At 40.6% G+C, this 18,410-nt stretch overlaps 2 protein-coding genes across 2 annotated transcripts; one reads left to right on the plus strand and one right to left on the minus strand.

Annotated features, from left to right (window-relative positions):
* Window positions 1–932: 932 nt before the first annotated feature.
* On the minus strand, window positions 933–11,329 carry polr2b (RNA polymerase II subunit B). The gene is made up of 25 exons (XM_053514406.1): window positions 11,202–11,329; window positions 10,592–10,664; window positions 10,317–10,467; window positions 9,453–9,565; window positions 9,043–9,262; window positions 8,797–8,955; window positions 8,519–8,683; window positions 8,216–8,412; window positions 7,928–8,047; window positions 7,646–7,832; window positions 6,594–6,737; window positions 6,349–6,488; window positions 6,129–6,240; window positions 5,895–6,049; window positions 5,587–5,785; window positions 5,326–5,494; window positions 4,579–4,675; window positions 4,348–4,442; window positions 3,950–4,200; window positions 3,773–3,862; window positions 3,415–3,522; window positions 1,986–2,099; window positions 1,660–1,820; window positions 1,296–1,491; window positions 933–1,195 (listed from the first exon to the last, which is right to left on the minus strand). Exons 1-25 carry the CDS (start codon window positions 11,218–11,220, stop codon window positions 1,106–1,108), a joined length of 3,525 nt encoding a protein of 1,174 aa, XP_053370381.1. The 5' UTR covers window positions 11,221–11,329; the 3' UTR covers window positions 933–1,105.
* Window positions 11,330–11,773: 444 nt separating this feature from the next.
* noa1 (nitric oxide associated 1) lies at window positions 11,774–17,408 on the plus strand. The gene is made up of 7 exons (XM_053514412.1): window positions 11,774–13,093; window positions 15,274–15,438; window positions 15,553–15,761; window positions 15,853–15,984; window positions 16,254–16,370; window positions 16,510–16,627; window positions 16,772–17,408. The coding sequence occupies exons 1-7, from the start codon at window positions 11,851–11,853 to the stop codon at window positions 16,990–16,992; spliced, it is 2,205 nt and encodes a 734-aa protein (XP_053370387.1). The 5' UTR covers window positions 11,774–11,850; the 3' UTR covers window positions 16,993–17,408.
* Window positions 17,409–18,410: the final 1,002 nt, after the last annotated feature.

An 18,410-nucleotide genomic window follows, 5' to 3' on the forward strand; every position in this document is an offset into this window, starting at 1 on the left:
AACATTATTATTCTAATCATCACCTCTCCATACTCCGCACGTTATTTAATTAAACCCGTTTAACAGATTTAAAGCCCAAAGAACAGTGAAGGTGTTTTTGTTTATTAATTTTTTTTTACCGAAGCCACTTTCTAGGAACGAAACTTTACATATCGGCTTTAGCCGACAGCTGCAAGAGCACTTCTGAAAACTGAGGTGGGAAACTAACTCGTTAGGGGTGCCAATAATTCCACTACAGATTATTCAATGAAAGATTATTACTGTATTTTGGCTTAAACTGCTTTATTTTTAATTTATAAGGGCAAGCATATTCTCCGTTCTGAATGGAATTTATATATATATATATATATACACACATATACACAGGTTTCATCCCTTTTTTCTTGATGGATGTCAATAATTTAAAAAAATATATTTTGATGACATGAATACAGTAAGTTTTTTTTAATACAGAAAAAAATATTTTAAAATTTTATGTATTTTAAGAGGGTACTAACCCTAACCCTAGTACAAGTTTAATTATGAACTAAAAAATTAAGAATTTATTTTTAAAATAATAAAAATATTTTCTTATTACAAAAAACATTGAAAAAGTTTTGTGCAGTAAAAGTAATTTCTTTGTTTTAAATGAAAAATATGTAGATTAGAAACTGTCAGAAAATAATCACTAATACAAAGTAAAAGCATTTTATCATAAAACTAGTTTACAAAGCTTAAGACAAGGATCTAAGATTTTCTGTATGATTCCAGATTTTACAGACAAAAGAAGATTTATTCGTAACCGTTTTTCTCGCACAAAGTTGTATTTTTATTTCCTCACTAGGCCTCATTTCAAGACGTGGATGTGAGTGTGTGTGTATGTGTGTGTGTATGTGTGTGTTTAGGAGAAACATGCTTGCGGAGGGGAAAAAAGCCACAAAGACTTAAAAAGAAAAAAAAAACATTTATTTTATTCTACATTTTACAAAAACGCAATTATTATCATATGAAGCGATAACGACAATGACGGCGCTCCATCAGAGCACACTGCAGTTCAGACAGGTAAAGCACTAAAACATGGCTTTCCCCTCCTCCCCCCGCTTCCCATGATTCCATGGTGTGGTGTTTAGGTGGTCATCATGCGTGGGGCGATGCTCATAGACATGAGCTCCTGGAACAGAAGCTTGCAGGCGTACGGGAGCCGCACCAGCGAGATCTGAAACACAGGGACGACAGGTTACACAAAATAAATAAATAAATAAATAATAACTGAAAATGAAAAGAGAAAGTACGGTTAAAAAGGAGAAAGCTCCTACCTGAGTCTTGTTGCGGCAGCCCCTGCACTCGTAGGTGTGTGTGCGCGTGTTGGCGATGGCCATGAGCCCGCACAGGTTACACACGTGCACCTGGTAGGGATCAGACGCCTCGAACAGACGCTCCCTCAGGAACTGAGCTGCGCCGTGAGCGATCTGACAATCTCGCTCCATCTCTCCGAAACGCAGACCTCCATCTCTGTGTAACACACACACACACACACACAAACAATTAACCTCACTAACTTTTTATCTTTTAAAGTATTACTTTCAATAGCTGATACAGACTATCTGTAATAAAATATCTATTTTTTTATATCTCAGCGCCTATACGCATAAAGCAGTACGAGAGTACCCAGTGTCTTACCGTGATCTGCCCTCCATAGGCTGCCTGTTGAGGATCTGGACGGGGCCTCGTGCCCTCGAGTGGATCTTATCGTCCACCATGTGTTTGAGGCGCTGGTAGTAAGTGGGGCCGAGGAAGATCTGAGAGGTCAGCTTGCGACCCGTGAAACCGTTATACAGCACCTACAGGACCCGAGAGAGAACAGCATAAACGGCGTGTGTTCAACCTGCACCTTAGTAGTTACACAATGTCAATATTTGCACTTATTATATACAGAACTACAGCATTTCTGGTAGAAGCTAAACTGCATTTCGTCGTAGCTACTGTACATCTGTTGCACGTCGTACCTCGTTTCCTCTGAGGTGGTAGCCGTATTCAGACAGCAGGTTGGACACTTTCTGCACGTTCACAGCGTCGTTGAACGGAGTGGCGTCACCGATCTCGCCTTTATTCGCAGAAACCTTGGCGTAAGGAACGATTTTGATTTTTAGGCATTAAACACTATAACAGCACTGATTTCACCAACGCGGTTCTTTGTTTTCAGACAGCCAAAGCACCGGCACTCAGATGGTGCTAGGGCTAGCATTGCCGCCAAAGTAGAGACAAACACGGACGTATACAATGATGTAATGGCGCAAATCAAAGCCAGTTCTTATAAGGACACGAACTAGCACCAGGGGTCCGTTCTTCGTACGTCGCTAACTCAGTTAGCTGGATTTGATTGTTGTGGATTTGTCCTGATCTTGGATTGTTTCGTTCTTCGATGCGCTTCTAGCATTTGTTGTCATAGCAACATATCCGTAAGCTTGAACCTGCTCGGGAGCAGGTTTATTTCATGTAAACAGGATTTAGCCTGCGCTCCTGGCGGGATATGATTGGTTGAAATGGCGAGGTCACATCTGATTGGTTAAAGAGCATGACTGACTCACGTGGACAAAGAAAAGTATATGCCCCCTGCCATGGACTCCCCCCCACTCACACACACACACACACACACACACACACACACACATAATCGCTATCAAATATTATATATGAACATAAATGCATAGGTTTATTGTTATCAAATATGATATTACTATTATAATAAACCCTAGGCACGAGACAGCCGTCGAGACCATTATTACGAACTCTATTTTGTAACATTTATTTTTCAGGGGTTTGTCATAAAAATATGCTAATAAATATTTATATATATTAAAAATTTATATTTTATAATGATAAATTGGACGAAACTAATTTTATTATAAAATAAACAATATTAAAGTATACATAATATTTCTATTTTTTCATATACAACATATTTATTTTCATATTGCTTATTTTATTTTATTGTCTCATGTAATTTGTAATTTGTAAACCATTAACCTATGAATTTATGTTCTAACATAATATTTGATAGCGATTATGTAGGGGGGCAATCCATGGCAGGGGGGCATTTCAGCGCATAACACGTGTTATAAAAAAAATTGAGCCGCTCTTTTTCCATTTCATCAACCAATCGGAGGGCTTGTGATCAGTGTTTCTACTGTCGATGCATATCGCCTTTTAAACCAACGCACGAGCGCGCAATAATCCTAGACAACTCAATCCAGCTATACTAATCATCAACAACAGGTGTGCTCGAAGAATCGACTTAGCCGGATCGTAATTAGCACGATGATCTCATCTTAGATGTGTCAATTCATCTCGGATGTGTCAAGCGACGTACGAAGAACGGACCTCAGGTTCACTTTGGTGAAAGTGTGTGCGTGTGTGTGAGAAATGTGTTTATACCTTCCCCTGCAGACACTCGATCAAGTGACCGACTGTCATTCGGGACGGGATGGCGTGGGGGTTGATGATGATGTCGGGGGTAATTCCTTCACATGTGAACGGCATGTCCTGCAAACACACACAGATTAAGAACAGTATATTTAATAAACCTGCTTTTAACATGGCTACATTTATCACATTAAATTTTCTAATTAAAACCAAACAGCATGAATCATTAGGTCATAACAAAAATGACAAAAATGTTTTACTTCACTGTTCATTCATAGACACATAACTAAAACAAAAAGAATCTAAATCAACATCTGGTTCTGCTTGGTGTCTAATCTCACGCTCTCTGTTTCGGACACGCCGTCCTCACCTCCTGCCTGTACTGGATCCCGCAGGTCCCCTTCTGTCCGTGTCGGCTGGCGAACTTGTCTCCGATCTGAGGGATTCTCACCGAGCGCACCTGCAGGAGACAAACCGGCAGAATTAGCGTCACAGATTCTCAGCTACGCCCGACTTCTTGTGTGGTCCGCGGGAAAGCCACACCCACCCGGATCTTGCAGAACTTGTACCCCTCCTGGTTGAGCGTCACCATGACCTGGTCGACGATGCCGGTTTCGCTGGTGCGCAGGAACGTGCTGCAGTCTCTCTTGGTGTAGCGGCGGTTCGTACTGTCCAGCTCGTCGTCGTTTTCGGGTAGGGTGACCGTCTTCCCGATGATCACGTCCTCGCCGGAAACGCGCACGCCCGGCGCGATCAGGCCGTCGTCGTCCAACTTGTCGTAGATGGCGTGGCGCATTCCTGTCAGAAACGCAAAAAAGTTTATAGCATAATACAAGGTCATGAGGCAGACAGCGACTAGAATCGGGACGGAGTTTTAAAACCAACTGCAATAAGCTAAAACTCGAACATGGTAACTACAGGACCTGGTTTTTGTCTCTGACTCACCTTGACACTCTTCACGCTTGGGTTTCTCGAAAATCTCCTCCTGGTCGAAGCCTTTCTTTGACTCCTGCTCTTTATAGGAGCGATAAAACACGGATCTAAAAAGAGAACACACTCATTGGATGTTATTTAATGTATAGATCGGCTGATTTTCACCGATGTTGACGAGGGAAGATTGAACAGATTCACAACATTCTACGCATCAAGTACAAAAGGAAGAGAAGAACGAGGAACCTGAAGAAGCCTCGGTCCACGGCGGAGCGGTTCATGATGACCGAGTCCTCCTGATTGTAACCCGTGTACGATGCAATAGCCACGATGGAATTGATGCCTGGAAGAGAAAAAATATGTTTTTTTTTTATATCACAATAATGCTCTATAGGTGGCCGGGACATTCTCTCTCTCTCTTTCCTGTCAATCATTGAGACATTTGCAAGAGTCTGTATAATTGTGCGCATGTAGAAGAGGATGGACACAGTGCTTAGCTCTGAGTGTATTACGCTGCCCCGTCATGAAGCATGAACAGCAGATTGAAGAAGAAAAAAAAAAAAAAAAAAAAAAAGATACGGTCAAAACGTTTTGCTAAATCTTTTTATAAATTCTAACATAATAAACGAGAGGTCTTGACCATACGAGAAGTACGCATGCTGGGCGTCACGTGATCACAACTGAGCCAATGCTCCAAACTAAGGGAAAAAAGGCTCTGTCGGGATTCTTTTCAAAGGTAAAGTGTGGGTTAATTTGTTTTATTTTTTTATTTTATATTTTGCATTAACTTTATATGAATATTTTTGGATTGTGGAACAAATCATCAGAGTTTCCATTATTTCTTACGGGGGGTAGCAGTTAGGGGGATTTGCTTTGATATACAGACACACTTATACAGACAAATTATGCAATAACATACAAACAAATTATGCTCGCAATGCAAGGTTTAACTGTCTGCTGATGACAAATGTGGAATTAAGTGTATGGTGTCACCTGCTGGCAGCTCTCTGAAGCGCAGGTACTCCATGGAGCGTGTAGTGACCAGGGGCTTCTGGGGGTAATACAGCACGTGAGCCAGGGTGTCCATGCGCACATGGAAGTTGGTGATGTACACACCCATGGCCTGCTTCCCCATAGCAGACTGGTAGGTGTTCCTGGGAGACTGAACACACACACATCATCTTATTTCATTGTAGAGACATATAACGTGCACTCGTGATGCATTTGTGTGTGTGTGTGTGTGTGTGTGTGTACCTGATTGTGATCAGGGAAAGGAATGATGGATGCACACACTCCCAGGATCATAGACGGATGGATCTCACAGTGTGTGTAAGTGGAGCAGTAGGCCACGCCCTTCTCCTGGAGGTCATCCGGGGTCATGGCCAACATCACAGTCTCCTCCTCCAGAGTATCGATGTACTCCACTACGCCGCTCGCCACCAGGTCCTGCCAGCTACACACACATTAACGTAAGAAAGACTCCGTTATAAGGATTTCTCAGATCTCTGGTCTCACCCCAGTTGTTACGTTCTGTTCCGTTCCGTTTCCCGGCACCCGTGTACCTGTAGTTGTTGTACTCTCGCTCTTTGAGCTGATCGATGTGGCGCCTTTTCAGCAAGAGCTTCTGCTTCTCCACAATGAGCAGCGGGCGACAGATCCTCCCTGCGTCCGTGTAAATCCGGATCTCTCGCTCTCGGATATCCCGGATCATCGACACCTGGGTGGAGGAAGCGCGTGAGCTGGGTAGAGTTTCTCGGATTTCTGTTCAAGCTCCAGACCGAATTTCATTCCTTTACCTCGGACACAATGATGTCCATCTGCCTCCTGAGCTTCCTCAAAGTGTTCATCAGCTGCTCGGGGTCTTTGTGGATTCCCACCCAGCAGCCGTTCACGAAGATCTTCGTAGCGCTGGACGAGAGAGAAAGAGAGAGAAAATAAATAAAATAAAATAAAAATCACACAGTAGCTGCAGGACGCTTTAATAAACTTTGTTTTTTTTTTCTTGGAGAAACTGACTCTGCAATAGCAGCAGGTGAGATCTCCTCTAGGTTCTCCATGCTCCACTCTTCCAAGAACTCCAGGATGGGGGACGGCTGAGAACCCACGGAGATGTACGCCATCAGGGCCAAGTTCTTCACCAGACCTACAGCATGGCCCTACACACACACACACACACAAATACATCTTTACAGTGTTAACAGTGTTCTGCATTTCTCTCCTACATTATGTTCTTCCTGAGAATTTTCTGAATTCATTAGCACCTCTGGCGTCTCGGCGGGACACACCATACCCCACAGGGTGTTATGGAGCTGCCTCGGCTTTGCCAGCTTTCCGTCTCGGCCGATGGGCGAGTTGACGCGCCGCAGGTGAGACAGCGTCGAGGCGAAGGTCAGTCTGTTTAACACCTGAAGAGCAGCAGCACAGGAGACCGTCAGTAAACTTTACGCTAAAGCTTACAAGACCTGAGAGCTTACAAGAGTGTCAGGGCTTAAAATAATATGATCATATTTTACAACGATGATCAGTAATAATCTTTCAATTAAAGTAAGTGATAAACTACGGTATAGATGTTTGAGATATAGCAAAGTAATGCGATGTTTCAGGAAAATATTTTTTTATAATACAAAGCTGTGGGGTTTATTAAAAAAATTTTTGACACCATCATGATAGACCGTCATGAAATGTCTAATTATTATTGATTTTTTAAACATTTTTTAAATTTAAAAGTAAAATTTAATGTACATAAATCTATCAAAGTTAGTTCTAAATATATCTTAAATTAATTATAATTATTTTTTTATTTAACATGTATTGACTTGTTTATTACTGTTGTCATTACTTGCTTTTTAATTACTACTTTTCTTGAGTTTTCTTTTTTCACGAAACAAATATTTTTGCACATATTATATTAATTCTCTAAAACAAATTAAAAGAAACAAAATAAACGTTTGTCTATTTATTTACCATTATAAGTGTATTTTTTACTTACTTAGGTCCCCCCGCCATTTTTTTTTAATAAACATACTTTTGCAGACATTCAATTAATTAAATATATTTAATGAAAAAGAATGTTTATGCAAATGGAATATTGTAAAAAAACATTTATGATTCTATATTTTTGTCACATCACCATAATAATAAAAACCATTAAGATTTTAAGACACTGTTGGTTGTGCCATCACATAAAGGTACAAAGCTAAAAATGAAAAATGGTGAAAATGTGATACAATACATTTAAAAGCAGATTTATTGGTGACCTGTCTGTTGTCTGTTCCTGTGTGTATGTACTGTATAGACGCTCTGTACTGATCACCTGAGACACCCCGGCTCGAGCCTGATGGGCTTTCTTGACGTCGCCCCAGTTCCCGGTGGCCAGCGAGTACTTCAGGCCGTCTGAGATGATGCGCGTCTTGATGGCCAGCTCCAGGTTGAAGTCTTTCCCTCGGTCGATGAACTTCTGAGCGTAGATCCTGATCTCCTTCAGCAGGTTCTTAAACATTCTGTTGTTGAGAAATAATACAGTGTGTTTAAAAAACGGAGGATGACAAGAAACAGAGACGAGAAGAAACAAAAGAGAGAGATCTGACGCTCTCACCCTCTGAAGAGGAACGCCAGTAGCGGGCCGGCCAGATCCAGTCTTTTGTTGCCGTAGTGATCTCTGTCGTCCAGCTCTCTTCGGCCCAGAGCCGCCAGCAGGAGCCTGTGCACCATGTACCTGAGGGAGAGACACAAAGAATTCGAAGCACTTAGCGTCCAGAAGGTTGTAAGTTCTAAGCCCAATAGCAGTGTTTTTAAGCAGCGAGACTGTACAGTATTAGTAACAATGAATCAATCAGCCAAGGTTTTCGATCAGAGACTTCATAAATCAATTTTATACCCTCACCCTAAAAAGTACGCCTTCTTGGTCTCGCAGAAGTCGGACACGCCCACATGAGGCAGCACCTCCTTCTGCAGAACCTCCTTAGCGTATTTAATTCTCCTCTCTTTAGTGACACCGGGTTTGGCCCCTCTGGACCCAATAAAGTTCAGAGCAACGTTCTGCTCCTGAATCACAAACGCTTCGTCCAGAGATGGCTTCACCTACAAAAAACCCCCAAAAAAAACAAAGAGAGAAATGAGACGTCGTTTTGACGTAGATCCTTAGACGTTCCTTAAAAGCTACGATCTAACCAGGCTCAGGATTTACCATCTCCATCATCTCAGGATCATCGAAGTCGTAGATGATGTGCTCCAGGATGTCTCTGTCGGACACAAAGCCCAGCGCCCGAAACACGATGATGATGGGAACTTCCTGTCTGATGTACGGCAGGGTGGAGACGATCCTCTGACCGATCGCGCTCTTCTTCACTCCCTAAAACAAAAAATAAAAAAACAGGAATTGTGGTAAATAAATCTGTCATTTTTGTGATGAGGATGAGAGGAGATAGGAGGTGATGTGTGTTCGTGTTTTGAGAGAGATGGTACCTGTCCTCCTCGGGCCATCATGCTGACCCAGATGGTGCTGGTGGGTCTGGAGGAGTTCTCCAAACAGGACCTGCACTCGCCCGTGTAGGCGTACTTCGAGTCCTTCTTGGCGAACACGTACACCGTATTCGTGGCCATTTTCTCCTGAGCGATCAGCACCTGTAATACACACGCAAAACACGCTCAGTGACGTGTGTACACGGGGGTACGGTGCCACGCGCTAAGTTAAACAAGGGAACCCCTGACCTTTTCGGAGCCGTTGATGATGAAGTATCCGCCCGGGTCGAGAGGACACTCGTTCAGCTCGCACAGGTCACGGTCCGTCAGGCCGCTCAGCAGGCAGTAGGTGGACCGGAGCATGATGGGAATTTTGCCGATGAAGGTTTTCTGGTGCTGCGTCTGCTGCTGCTCCTCTCCCTCCTTTATGATGGTTTTGGTGATGTCCACGTAGAGCGGAGCAGAGTATCTAACCACATATAAACACACATTTTAGTGTTAATCATATGGAAGTCAAAATAAAGGGGGCGAGGCACAACAAACAAAGATAATTCTAAATAATTTCTTATAATAATAATAATAACATTATTAGCAGTATATTTTCTGTCTACATTTTTTTTTTATCTTTTTCATAAGACGTGTCATAAAGCTACACTGACGTGAGGTTTCGGAGTCGGGCTTCGTTGGGCATCATGGGTGAAGGTGCGCCGTCTCGCTCCCAGTGTGTCGGCTTGGACAGGTAGATCTGCTCGAACTTCAGCAGGAACCGAGGCTGCAGTAAAAGAGCACAAAGATTTATTAGAAACAAAGAACCAGTGAAAGTTTTTATAAACAGAACAATCTGTATGCATTCGAGATAGGGAAACGAAATCGATTCTAAATCATGACCCTTTTGTGTGGTGACACTGACTCCAAAATCAATTTTTTTAGAATAGAGATGAACTGGTCAAGCAGAATTTTCTGTTTTTAAGTCTGATTGCCCACGAAGGGAGATTGGCCTCAGATATTCCTGATTCTGTACTGAGTGCAAAAGCTTCCAAGTCTTGCAACAGAAACACATTTTTCTGGCGTTACATTTTTAAAAATCACACTCATTAAAAGCTTCTGATCTGCCTTTTTCTCCAAACTCTGTGAGCAAATTAGCCTCAAACCCCCTGATTACACACACCTACACCAGTAAAAAATTGCATGCATTAGAAGCTCTGCATGCCCACATTAGAGTCCAGTGGCTGCTATCGGCCACTCAGCCCGTGCGTTCACGGTAGAGTTGAGTAATGGTGATGAGAAATGGGCTACATTTAATTACCTATTTAATTACCTTTAAGGTTTAAAATGGTAAAATCTGAGAAAAATGTCAAAATTGGGATATTTTTAAAATCATGATACTTATAGAATCGCAACTTTAATTGCACCTGGGTATTGTAATAATATCGTAGTGGGTAGTGTAGTGATTACGCTCCCTAGTGTGTGTGTGTGTGTATATATGAGATTACGGAGTGTACGTGTGTAAAGAGAATACTTACCGGTTCCTCCACCTCTCCGGACGTGTGCTGGGCCTCGGCCTGCAGGTCGATGGGTGGCGCGTCCTCCACGATCCTCTGGACGGACATCTGAATGAACTCGTCAAACGAATCGAGCTGCTGCCGAACCAACCCTTTCTCATCGAAGTAGGAGCTGGAAGGGGGCAAAACCAAACATACGCAAGAGGTCATTTTCACACGACATCACCGTAACCCTCAAAACTCCGAGACAATCAGAGACAGAAAACAGAGACACAAAGCAAGATCGCAATATCGACCTGATAACAATCCAGCAGGCTTCCTGCCACAGATCGGGAGTGATCTCATCATCATCTTCATCATACTGGATATCTGTAGCAAGAGAATAACAATAAGAGAATAAGAAGAGTGTCCTAAACTTGTTTGTGCACTATAAAGTGCACTACACATAAAACACACACAGGCCATTATTTTACAATCTATCAGCTATCCAGAAAAGGACACAGGAAACGGAAATAGAACAAAATATGGAAATGTTCAACATTTGCTTTTATTATCTAGAAAGCGTATTAAGCTCAATAAGCACTAAAGCTAATTGCGATCTTGCTAGCTAGCGTTAGTTTACTCTAGGACCCGTATTCCGACAAATCCTGCCTTCCTTAAATATAATTGGCCATACCGGCACAAAACGAGCCACTGATTGGACAGCAACATCAATATCCAATCGTCAAGCAGAATTTTAGACAAATCTAACCAATCGTAGTTCAGAAGGCGGGCTTGTACGAAAACATTTGGAAAAAAAAGGATATATTGTTAGCTAGCGTTGAAGAAAACACTACGTTATAAACACTACGTAAATTGTTATAAAGGACAGAATTGAAATATATAAATTTGTTGTTATAAACGCACCTTCGTCTTGATCATACATTGTGATTTAGAGCAGGAATCTTTCGTAAAATAAATAAATATGAAGAGCGAAACCTGCGGCGTCAATTTGTTCGGCGCTAAAACGCGCTCTATTTAGAAACTTCACCGAGAGTACTTGGCGCGTAAAATATTCGTCACTTCCTGTTTTCGCGTAATAGACCGGATGTTCAGTTGAATTCAGAGCAATAGTTAATATTTTAGTATTTTATTAATAAATAAGTCCCTTCAACTTTTAACACATTTAGATCATTATGTTATATTTTTCGTATTAAAATGTTTTAAAGATATTATGTTTTTTTTTTTTTAATTATTTACCAGTTTAACATATTTACCAATGTAGAAGCCGAAATAAATTAACAAAAAGAAAATGCTATTTTCGCCCTTTATTATTTTTATATATATATATATATATATATATATATATATATATATATATATATATATATATTTCGGGTTTTTTCGCTCTTTTTTTTTTATAGTTTGCTGAAGAAAAAAAATTATTTTAACCGTCGCCAACCATGGCGTCATTTTCCTGCGACGGAGGGGAAAAAAAATATCTGGTTGTTTCACGTGTGTTGGAGATTTTCAAGGTTGTAAATGTTTATGCAATTTATAGAGAATTTCTTAAACCATGTTTAGACTTTTACAAGTGCCTGTACTTAGGTTTTCTGCTTCTAGACGTTTAAAATGTGTTTTGAAGACGCGAGGTCAACAATATAGAGGTGTAGAATGGAGAGGTGTATGTCAGTCCTCACTTTACTGTGACCTGGTGTCCAGAAACAAGAAGGAAACTTGTTGGATTTCTAAGAACTGGACATGTATGAACGAGCCTTTAAGATTTCACAGCACTGAGGAGAAATCTGAAAGCAGGCGTAAAGCAACAGCAGAGAGCTACTCATCTGTTGATCCTGACAAGGAGGAAGATTTTGTCTTTTTGGAATACTGTGACACCATGGACAATGATAAAGATTCTTTTCTTGAACAGCTTCAAATCACAGACTCTATGAAAGCGAAAGAGGCGAAAGCACCGAGAAAGACTGTAACAGAACTCCAGCAAAAAGCCCTGGAGCTGCAGCTGCGATCTTTAAAAGATGTTGGAGATCAGAACCTGGACCTGGAGGATTGCATCGAATTCCACGATGCTGGGTTTCCACTTAAACAATCAAAGAAAAAGAAGACGAAGCAGGAGCAGAAGATCTACGGAAGTCCAGATGCTGAGATGCCAATCAGTGACCTCTCCTGCTCAGGATGCGGTGCTTTAATGCACTGCATGGCTCCTGAACTTCCTGGTTACCTTCCTAGTGAGAAATATAAGCAGTTACAAGAAGAAGACAAACTCAAGAAGGCGATATGTCAGCGCTGTTTTCTGCTCACACACCACCAGAAGGCTTTAAACGTCACTATGTCGAAGGAAGAGTACAGGAAAATCGTGAGTAGAATCAAACCTGAGAAAGCTTTAGTGCTGCTCATTGTGGATCTCCTCGATCTTCCAGACTCTATTGTTCCTGACCTGCCGCAGCTCGTCGGCAAAAACAAGCACATCATTGTTTTAGGGAATAAAGTGGACCTGCTGCCTGGAGATTCCGATAATTACCTGCAGAGGATCAGGAGGCAGCTGGCACAGCATTGTGCTGATGCTGGAATTCCCACAACAGATTCAAAGAATGTTCATCTGATCAGTGCCAAAACGGGATACGGGATTGAGAACCTGATTACTAAACTACAGGCGTCCTGGAAGTATAAAGGAGACGTGTATTTGGTTGGTACTGCCAATGCTGGCAAGTCCACTTTGTTTAACACTCTCCTGGAGTCTGACTACTGCAAATCCAGAGCATCTGATGTGATCCATAAAGCCACAATATCACCGTGGCCTGGTAAGGGTGGTTGTATTAATCCCGTTACTAATACAGAGTCAGCCAAACATATGTCTAAACGCTTTAGAAAAAGAAAAAATATATAAATATTTTTGTATTACATTTATTGCTACACATTATATAGTGATATTCATAATAATATTATTAATATTATATTAATATGCTATTGTTCTTTTCCTGAAGTGTGTATTCATTTTTTGGCTGACATTGTATATTAAATGGAGGAGAAGGATTTCTTCTAATTTCTATGTTAAATCTTTTAGACAGACCACATTTACTATGTCCTGACCACTGCAGAATGGGAACATCCTACAAGACCTGCAGTTTTGAAGTTGCTTTGACCCAGTCCTCTAACCATCACAATTTGGCCCTTCGCACAGTAGCTTCATTCTCAATATCTCGTTACAATGGCAGCTGGAATTGGCTGGGATATATTTGGCAAATTATATTAATTATATAACCTTTTTCTAAAGTCGATGTGCTGGAGGTAGAAAAAAATGCACAAGTGTAAGAATTTGGGTGACTTTGATAAGGGCTCAAATTGTGATGGCTAGAGGGTCAGAGCAACTCCAGAACAGCAGGTCGTGTGGGATGTTCCCAGGCTGAAGTGGTCAGGAAATACAAAAAATAATCCAAGGAAGGAGAACCGTTAAACTGGCGAAAGGGTCATGGGGGGACAAGGCTTTCTGATCCACAGGAAAAGGTTTAATGCTGGTTGTGATAGAAAGGTGACAGAACACACAGTGCAGTACAATATGGTGATATAATTAATATTATAACATGCCCTCAGAGGATACTTACTCAATGTTTTGGAGGACAAACGGCTCTTAAACGCGAGTCGATTCGTTCACGAACGATACAATAAAGTTCTGAAATATCCATTGTGTAAAGTTTATATTTCCCATCAAACCACCATGATGGTTATATTATTTATTATTCAATTTTATAAATATGAAATCCCTTCATAACTCTTGTCAAGTTTGATTAAGTAACCACTTATTATAAAACTATCCCAACCAGTCTGCTAAGGTTAACTAGCTGGTTGTTATTAGCAGCGAAGATTATAAAAATGTACAACCATGACTGAAAATTCCTGTCAGAATTAATTACATTTACCAATCAGGCTAGAATTATTTGTAAAGATTTAAAAAATTGTTTTTTAAGAATCCTAATTGTTTAAAATATGACTTTCAAAAGCTTTAGATATTTTATATTTTAAGTTAGCTTAGCACTGAAAAGGTTTTCAAATATATGGAGTATAACTGAAAATTCCTGTCAAAAACAGTCAGTTTTGTTCTTGGTAGCTAACTGGCTAGGTGTGGTACAGTAGAGATTTATCAACGATGTCAAGTTTTTCTGCAGGTTCGATTAGGTTGCTGGCTAGTTTTATCAATAGAGAGTATGACCATTTATCAGTATAAAGATATAAAGAATATTTATACTGTACAGCTTTCCTTATTTTAGTTAACCGGTTTTGAGTAAAATATATTAGAAAATAAATATTTGTTTAAAATCATGTCAGAAATGTTGGTTAGCTTATGTAGCTGGCTAGCACACAACAGTGAATATTTCTTTTTATCATTTATAAACGTGAATCTGACAGAAATTTTAGACATTTTAACTTAGCCATTTGTAGAAATGCAGGTTTCTATAGGTTTTACAGAAGAAAAAAAACATGCCAAAAAACCCAAAATTTTATTATTTTAATTTACACACGCTAATGGAAACACAGCTCTGTCTGGAACCTCTCTAATGACACCGGAAACACTATAAAACTCTGGATTTTTAACAAGGAACCTTTCTAATAACGCTTGCTTTTGCTTTACTCGTGCACACACACACGGTCTTAATGTTATAATAAACAGTACAAGCGCGCAAGCATTATTGACTATACAAGTGAGACTGAGCATGGGAGACAGTTACCCCTAACTGTGCAGCGCATGAGAGGAAAGGACCGTTCTTTCGGGGGCTCATTTGTGATCTTATGATGCTCAGCAGACACAGTGATGCACACCACTCATATATCAAGCCCTTGCTCGTTTATTAAGTTTAGTTATTTTTTTAAATTAGCTCGTCTTGCAAAACGCTTGCAGACCAAGTTACTCGCAATCCAAGGTCTCACGGTATATTTTCTTAACATTGAAATGAAGACAGGCGTTTTTTTTTTTTTTTTGTTCTAGGTACAACGCTGAACCTCTTAAAGTTCCCCATCATCAACCCGACGCCATATCGGCTGTTCAGACGTGCAGAGCGACTGCGAATGGCAGCACAGCAGACTGAGGACGATCTCGATCCGGAAGAGCTCAGGAGAATCCAGCAATTCCGTAAACAGGGCTACTTGATCGGTGAGCTGAACCTGGAGCAGGAAATGGTTTTAGTGGAACATAAAAAAAAAAAAAGAAAGCAGTGTGTGTAAAAAAACATTCTGAAAGCTGAATTTTAAGTTTACTCGATCGCAGGTCGTGTTGGGAGAACGTTCCGGGTGCAGTCTACTAAAAAAGACCTTGTGGAGTTCGACCCAGACAGCCTCAGCTTTGGAGAGGACCTGAATGAAGACAAGGTGGGCAGACCAAGCTCAGAGGATGAACCCGAGGCTGAACTTACATACAACGAAATTAAAGATGCTCACTGGTTCTACGACACACCGGGCATCATGAAAGAACATGACGTGAGTAGGATTACGCAGTGTTACTTGAGTTCAGTGTATCTTTGTGTGGAAAAACAAAAAAAACTAAATAATTTTGTTGTTTAATTATCAGATTCTTAGGGTGCTGAACGAACAGGAAGTGAAGCTTGTGGTGCCAACGCACGCCATCACACCTAGGACATTTATCCTCAAGCCGGGGACAGCGTTGTTCCTCGGAGCTCTGGCACGGATCGATTATCTAGAAGTGAGATTGTGTGCTTTATTTAGATTTGAACAGTTTGTGTGATTATAAACAGCACTGTTGAACTACACACAGTATAATAAAAGCTGATGTCATGATAGAAAAAGATAAAGTCCTAAAACAAACCAATATCAACATCTAAATGTAAATAAGTAAGTATAAGTAAAAAAAAAAAAAAAAACATTTACTTAAGTGACAGTAATAGCTGAGCCATTTGTTCTGTTTGATATTGATGGACTTTGTCCTTATAATCTGCACTCTGTCTTCTTCAGGGAAATCAGCCATGCTGGTTTACCGTCGTGGCTTCGTCTCAAATCCCCGTCCACATCACTAGTCTGGACAAAGCCGACCTCACTTACCAGAAACATGCCGGGAAAACACTACTCGCTGTGAGTTAGAAATAAAAAGGAGAACATGTCACACTTTTTATCCATTCATAGTCAGATTAAAACACTACATTGTAATCAATTATGCCATTTCTTTTTTTCTCTCTCTCAACATTAATATTCTTCATCATTTCCTGTTTAGGTGCCAACAGGCGGAGAGGAACGAATGAAGCTGTTTCCGGCGTTCGTGTCTCAAGACTTCGAGCTCAAGGGCCGAGGACTGGACACGGCAGTGACAGACATCAAACTATCTTCAGCAGGTTATATCTACGTCATATCTAACACATTAAACAAACAAAAAAAAAAAGTTAAGGCCTATTCACTAGAATGTGGCCTGTATAACAAAACAAGTGGTTTGGGACACAAACACAACACACTAATGAAGATGTTTAACTTTGCCTCAGGATGGATCGCTGTGACAGCGGCAGAGTCGGAGCGGATCCTGGTGAGAGGCCACGCCCCTGAGGATGCCGGGCTTTGTTTACGAGACCCACCTCTGCTTCCTCACATCGTCAACGTGAAGGGGGCTCGAATTCCCAAATCTCCTGTGTACAGGACGAAAAAACCCCAAGCGCTGCTGGATGCGAAACGTTTTGAGCGAAAACAGAAGATTAACTTAAAATGACACTTAATAATAACAAATAATTTAAATGTAGAGCTTCTCAAAAAAAGTAACTAAACCACACTGGGTCGGGATGCGATGATTGATATATTCAGGGATCAGACACTTACAGGCTGATACAACTGAGTGCAAACGTTGGTGCCCCATATATAGTTGTAATATGGAAAAACTGAAAGTATTGCGCTATATTAGTGCTTAAATTAAGGGGATGAACAGTTTGAAGTGTGAGTGAAATGTGGATTTGACAAACTGTGTACTACAGCAGTATGTTGTTTCGGACCCAGGCTGATTTTTATTTTTTTTTGCTCATGCCATGAAATTAGCATGGAGCTCAGTTGCCAGAACGTTAAACCACCTGATTTTGTTTATCTTAAAATCTGTAGAAGTGTGGAAGAGTAAATTCTATGATGTAAATATAATTTGTCTCCATTGAGTTATTTAATGTTTTTTTTATATCTGTTATTCAGCATTTATATGAAACATATGTAAATATGAGCTTCTTGTGGGTGTGTACCTTGACAGTATGATATTTATTGTTTAAACTCGAAATTGAGACACTGTACAAATTGTGAATAAAAACGGGATGCAATGAAGTTTCAAATTGTAATATTTTATTCAAAATAAGATGACATCAAATGTTTAAACTAAGAAAATGTATAATTTTAATGGAAAAATAAGTTGATTTTAAAATTTCATGGCATCAACACATCTTCAAAAATTTGCGACAAGACCACGTTTACCACTGTGTGGAATCCCCTCTTCTTTTTGTAACAGTCTGCAAACGTCTGGGGACTGAGGAAACAAGTTGCTCAAGTTTAGGAATAGGAATGTTGTCCCATTCTTGTCTAATACAGGCTTCTAGTTGTTCAACAGTCTTAGGTCTTCTTTGCCGCATCTTCCTCTTTATGATGCGCCAAATGTTTTCTATGGGTGAAAGGTCTGGACTGCAGGATGGCCATTTCAGTACCTGGATCCTTCTCCTACGCAGCCATAATGTTGTAATAGATGCAGTATGTGGTCTGGCTTTGTCAAGTTGGAAAATGCAAGGTATTCCCTGAAAGAGACGACGACTAGAAGGGAGCATATGTTGTTCTAGAACTTAAATATACCTTTCAGCATTGATGGTGCCTTTCCTGATGTGTAAGCTTCCCATGCGACACGCACTCATGCAACCCCATACCATCAGAGATGCAGGCTTCTGAACTAAACGCTGATAACGACTTGAGTTGTCCTTGGCCTCTTTAGTCCGAATGACATGGCGTCCCAGTTTCCCAAAAAGAACTTTAAATTTTGATTCGTCTGACCACAGAACAGTTTTCCACTTTGCCACAGTCCATTTTAAATGAGCCTTGGCCCAGAGAAAACGCCTGCACTTCTGGATCATGTTTAGACATGGCTTCTTTTTGGACCTATAGAGTTTT

The sequence above is a fragment of the Clarias gariepinus genome, chromosome 16 (genome assembly GCF_024256425.1).
Source record: "Clarias gariepinus isolate MV-2021 ecotype Netherlands chromosome 16, CGAR_prim_01v2, whole genome shotgun sequence".
Taxonomy (NCBI): domain Eukaryota; kingdom Metazoa; phylum Chordata; class Actinopteri; order Siluriformes; family Clariidae; genus Clarias; species Clarias gariepinus.

Coding starts and splice junctions, on each gene's coding strand:
- polr2b (XM_053514406.1), bottom strand. Junction 6,050..6,128: donor TGGACATCATTGTGTCCGAG/GTAAAGGAATGA, acceptor TCCTCCACCCAG/GTGTCGATGATCCGGGATAT. Junction 4,676..5,325: donor CTTCAGAGAGCTGCCAGCAG/GTGACACCATAC, acceptor TTTCTCTTCCAG/GCATCAATTCCATCGTGGCT.
- noa1 (XM_053514412.1), top strand. CDS start 11,851: ATGTTTAGACTTTTACAAGTGCCTGTACTTAGGTTTTCTGCTTCTAGA. Junction 15,439..15,552: donor TAAACAGGGCTACTTGATCG/GTGAGCTGAACC, acceptor ACTCGATCGCAG/GTCGTGTTGGGAGAACGTTC. Junction 15,762..15,852: donor GCATCATGAAAGAACATGAC/GTGAGTAGGATT, acceptor TTTAATTATCAG/ATTCTTAGGGTGCTGAACGA.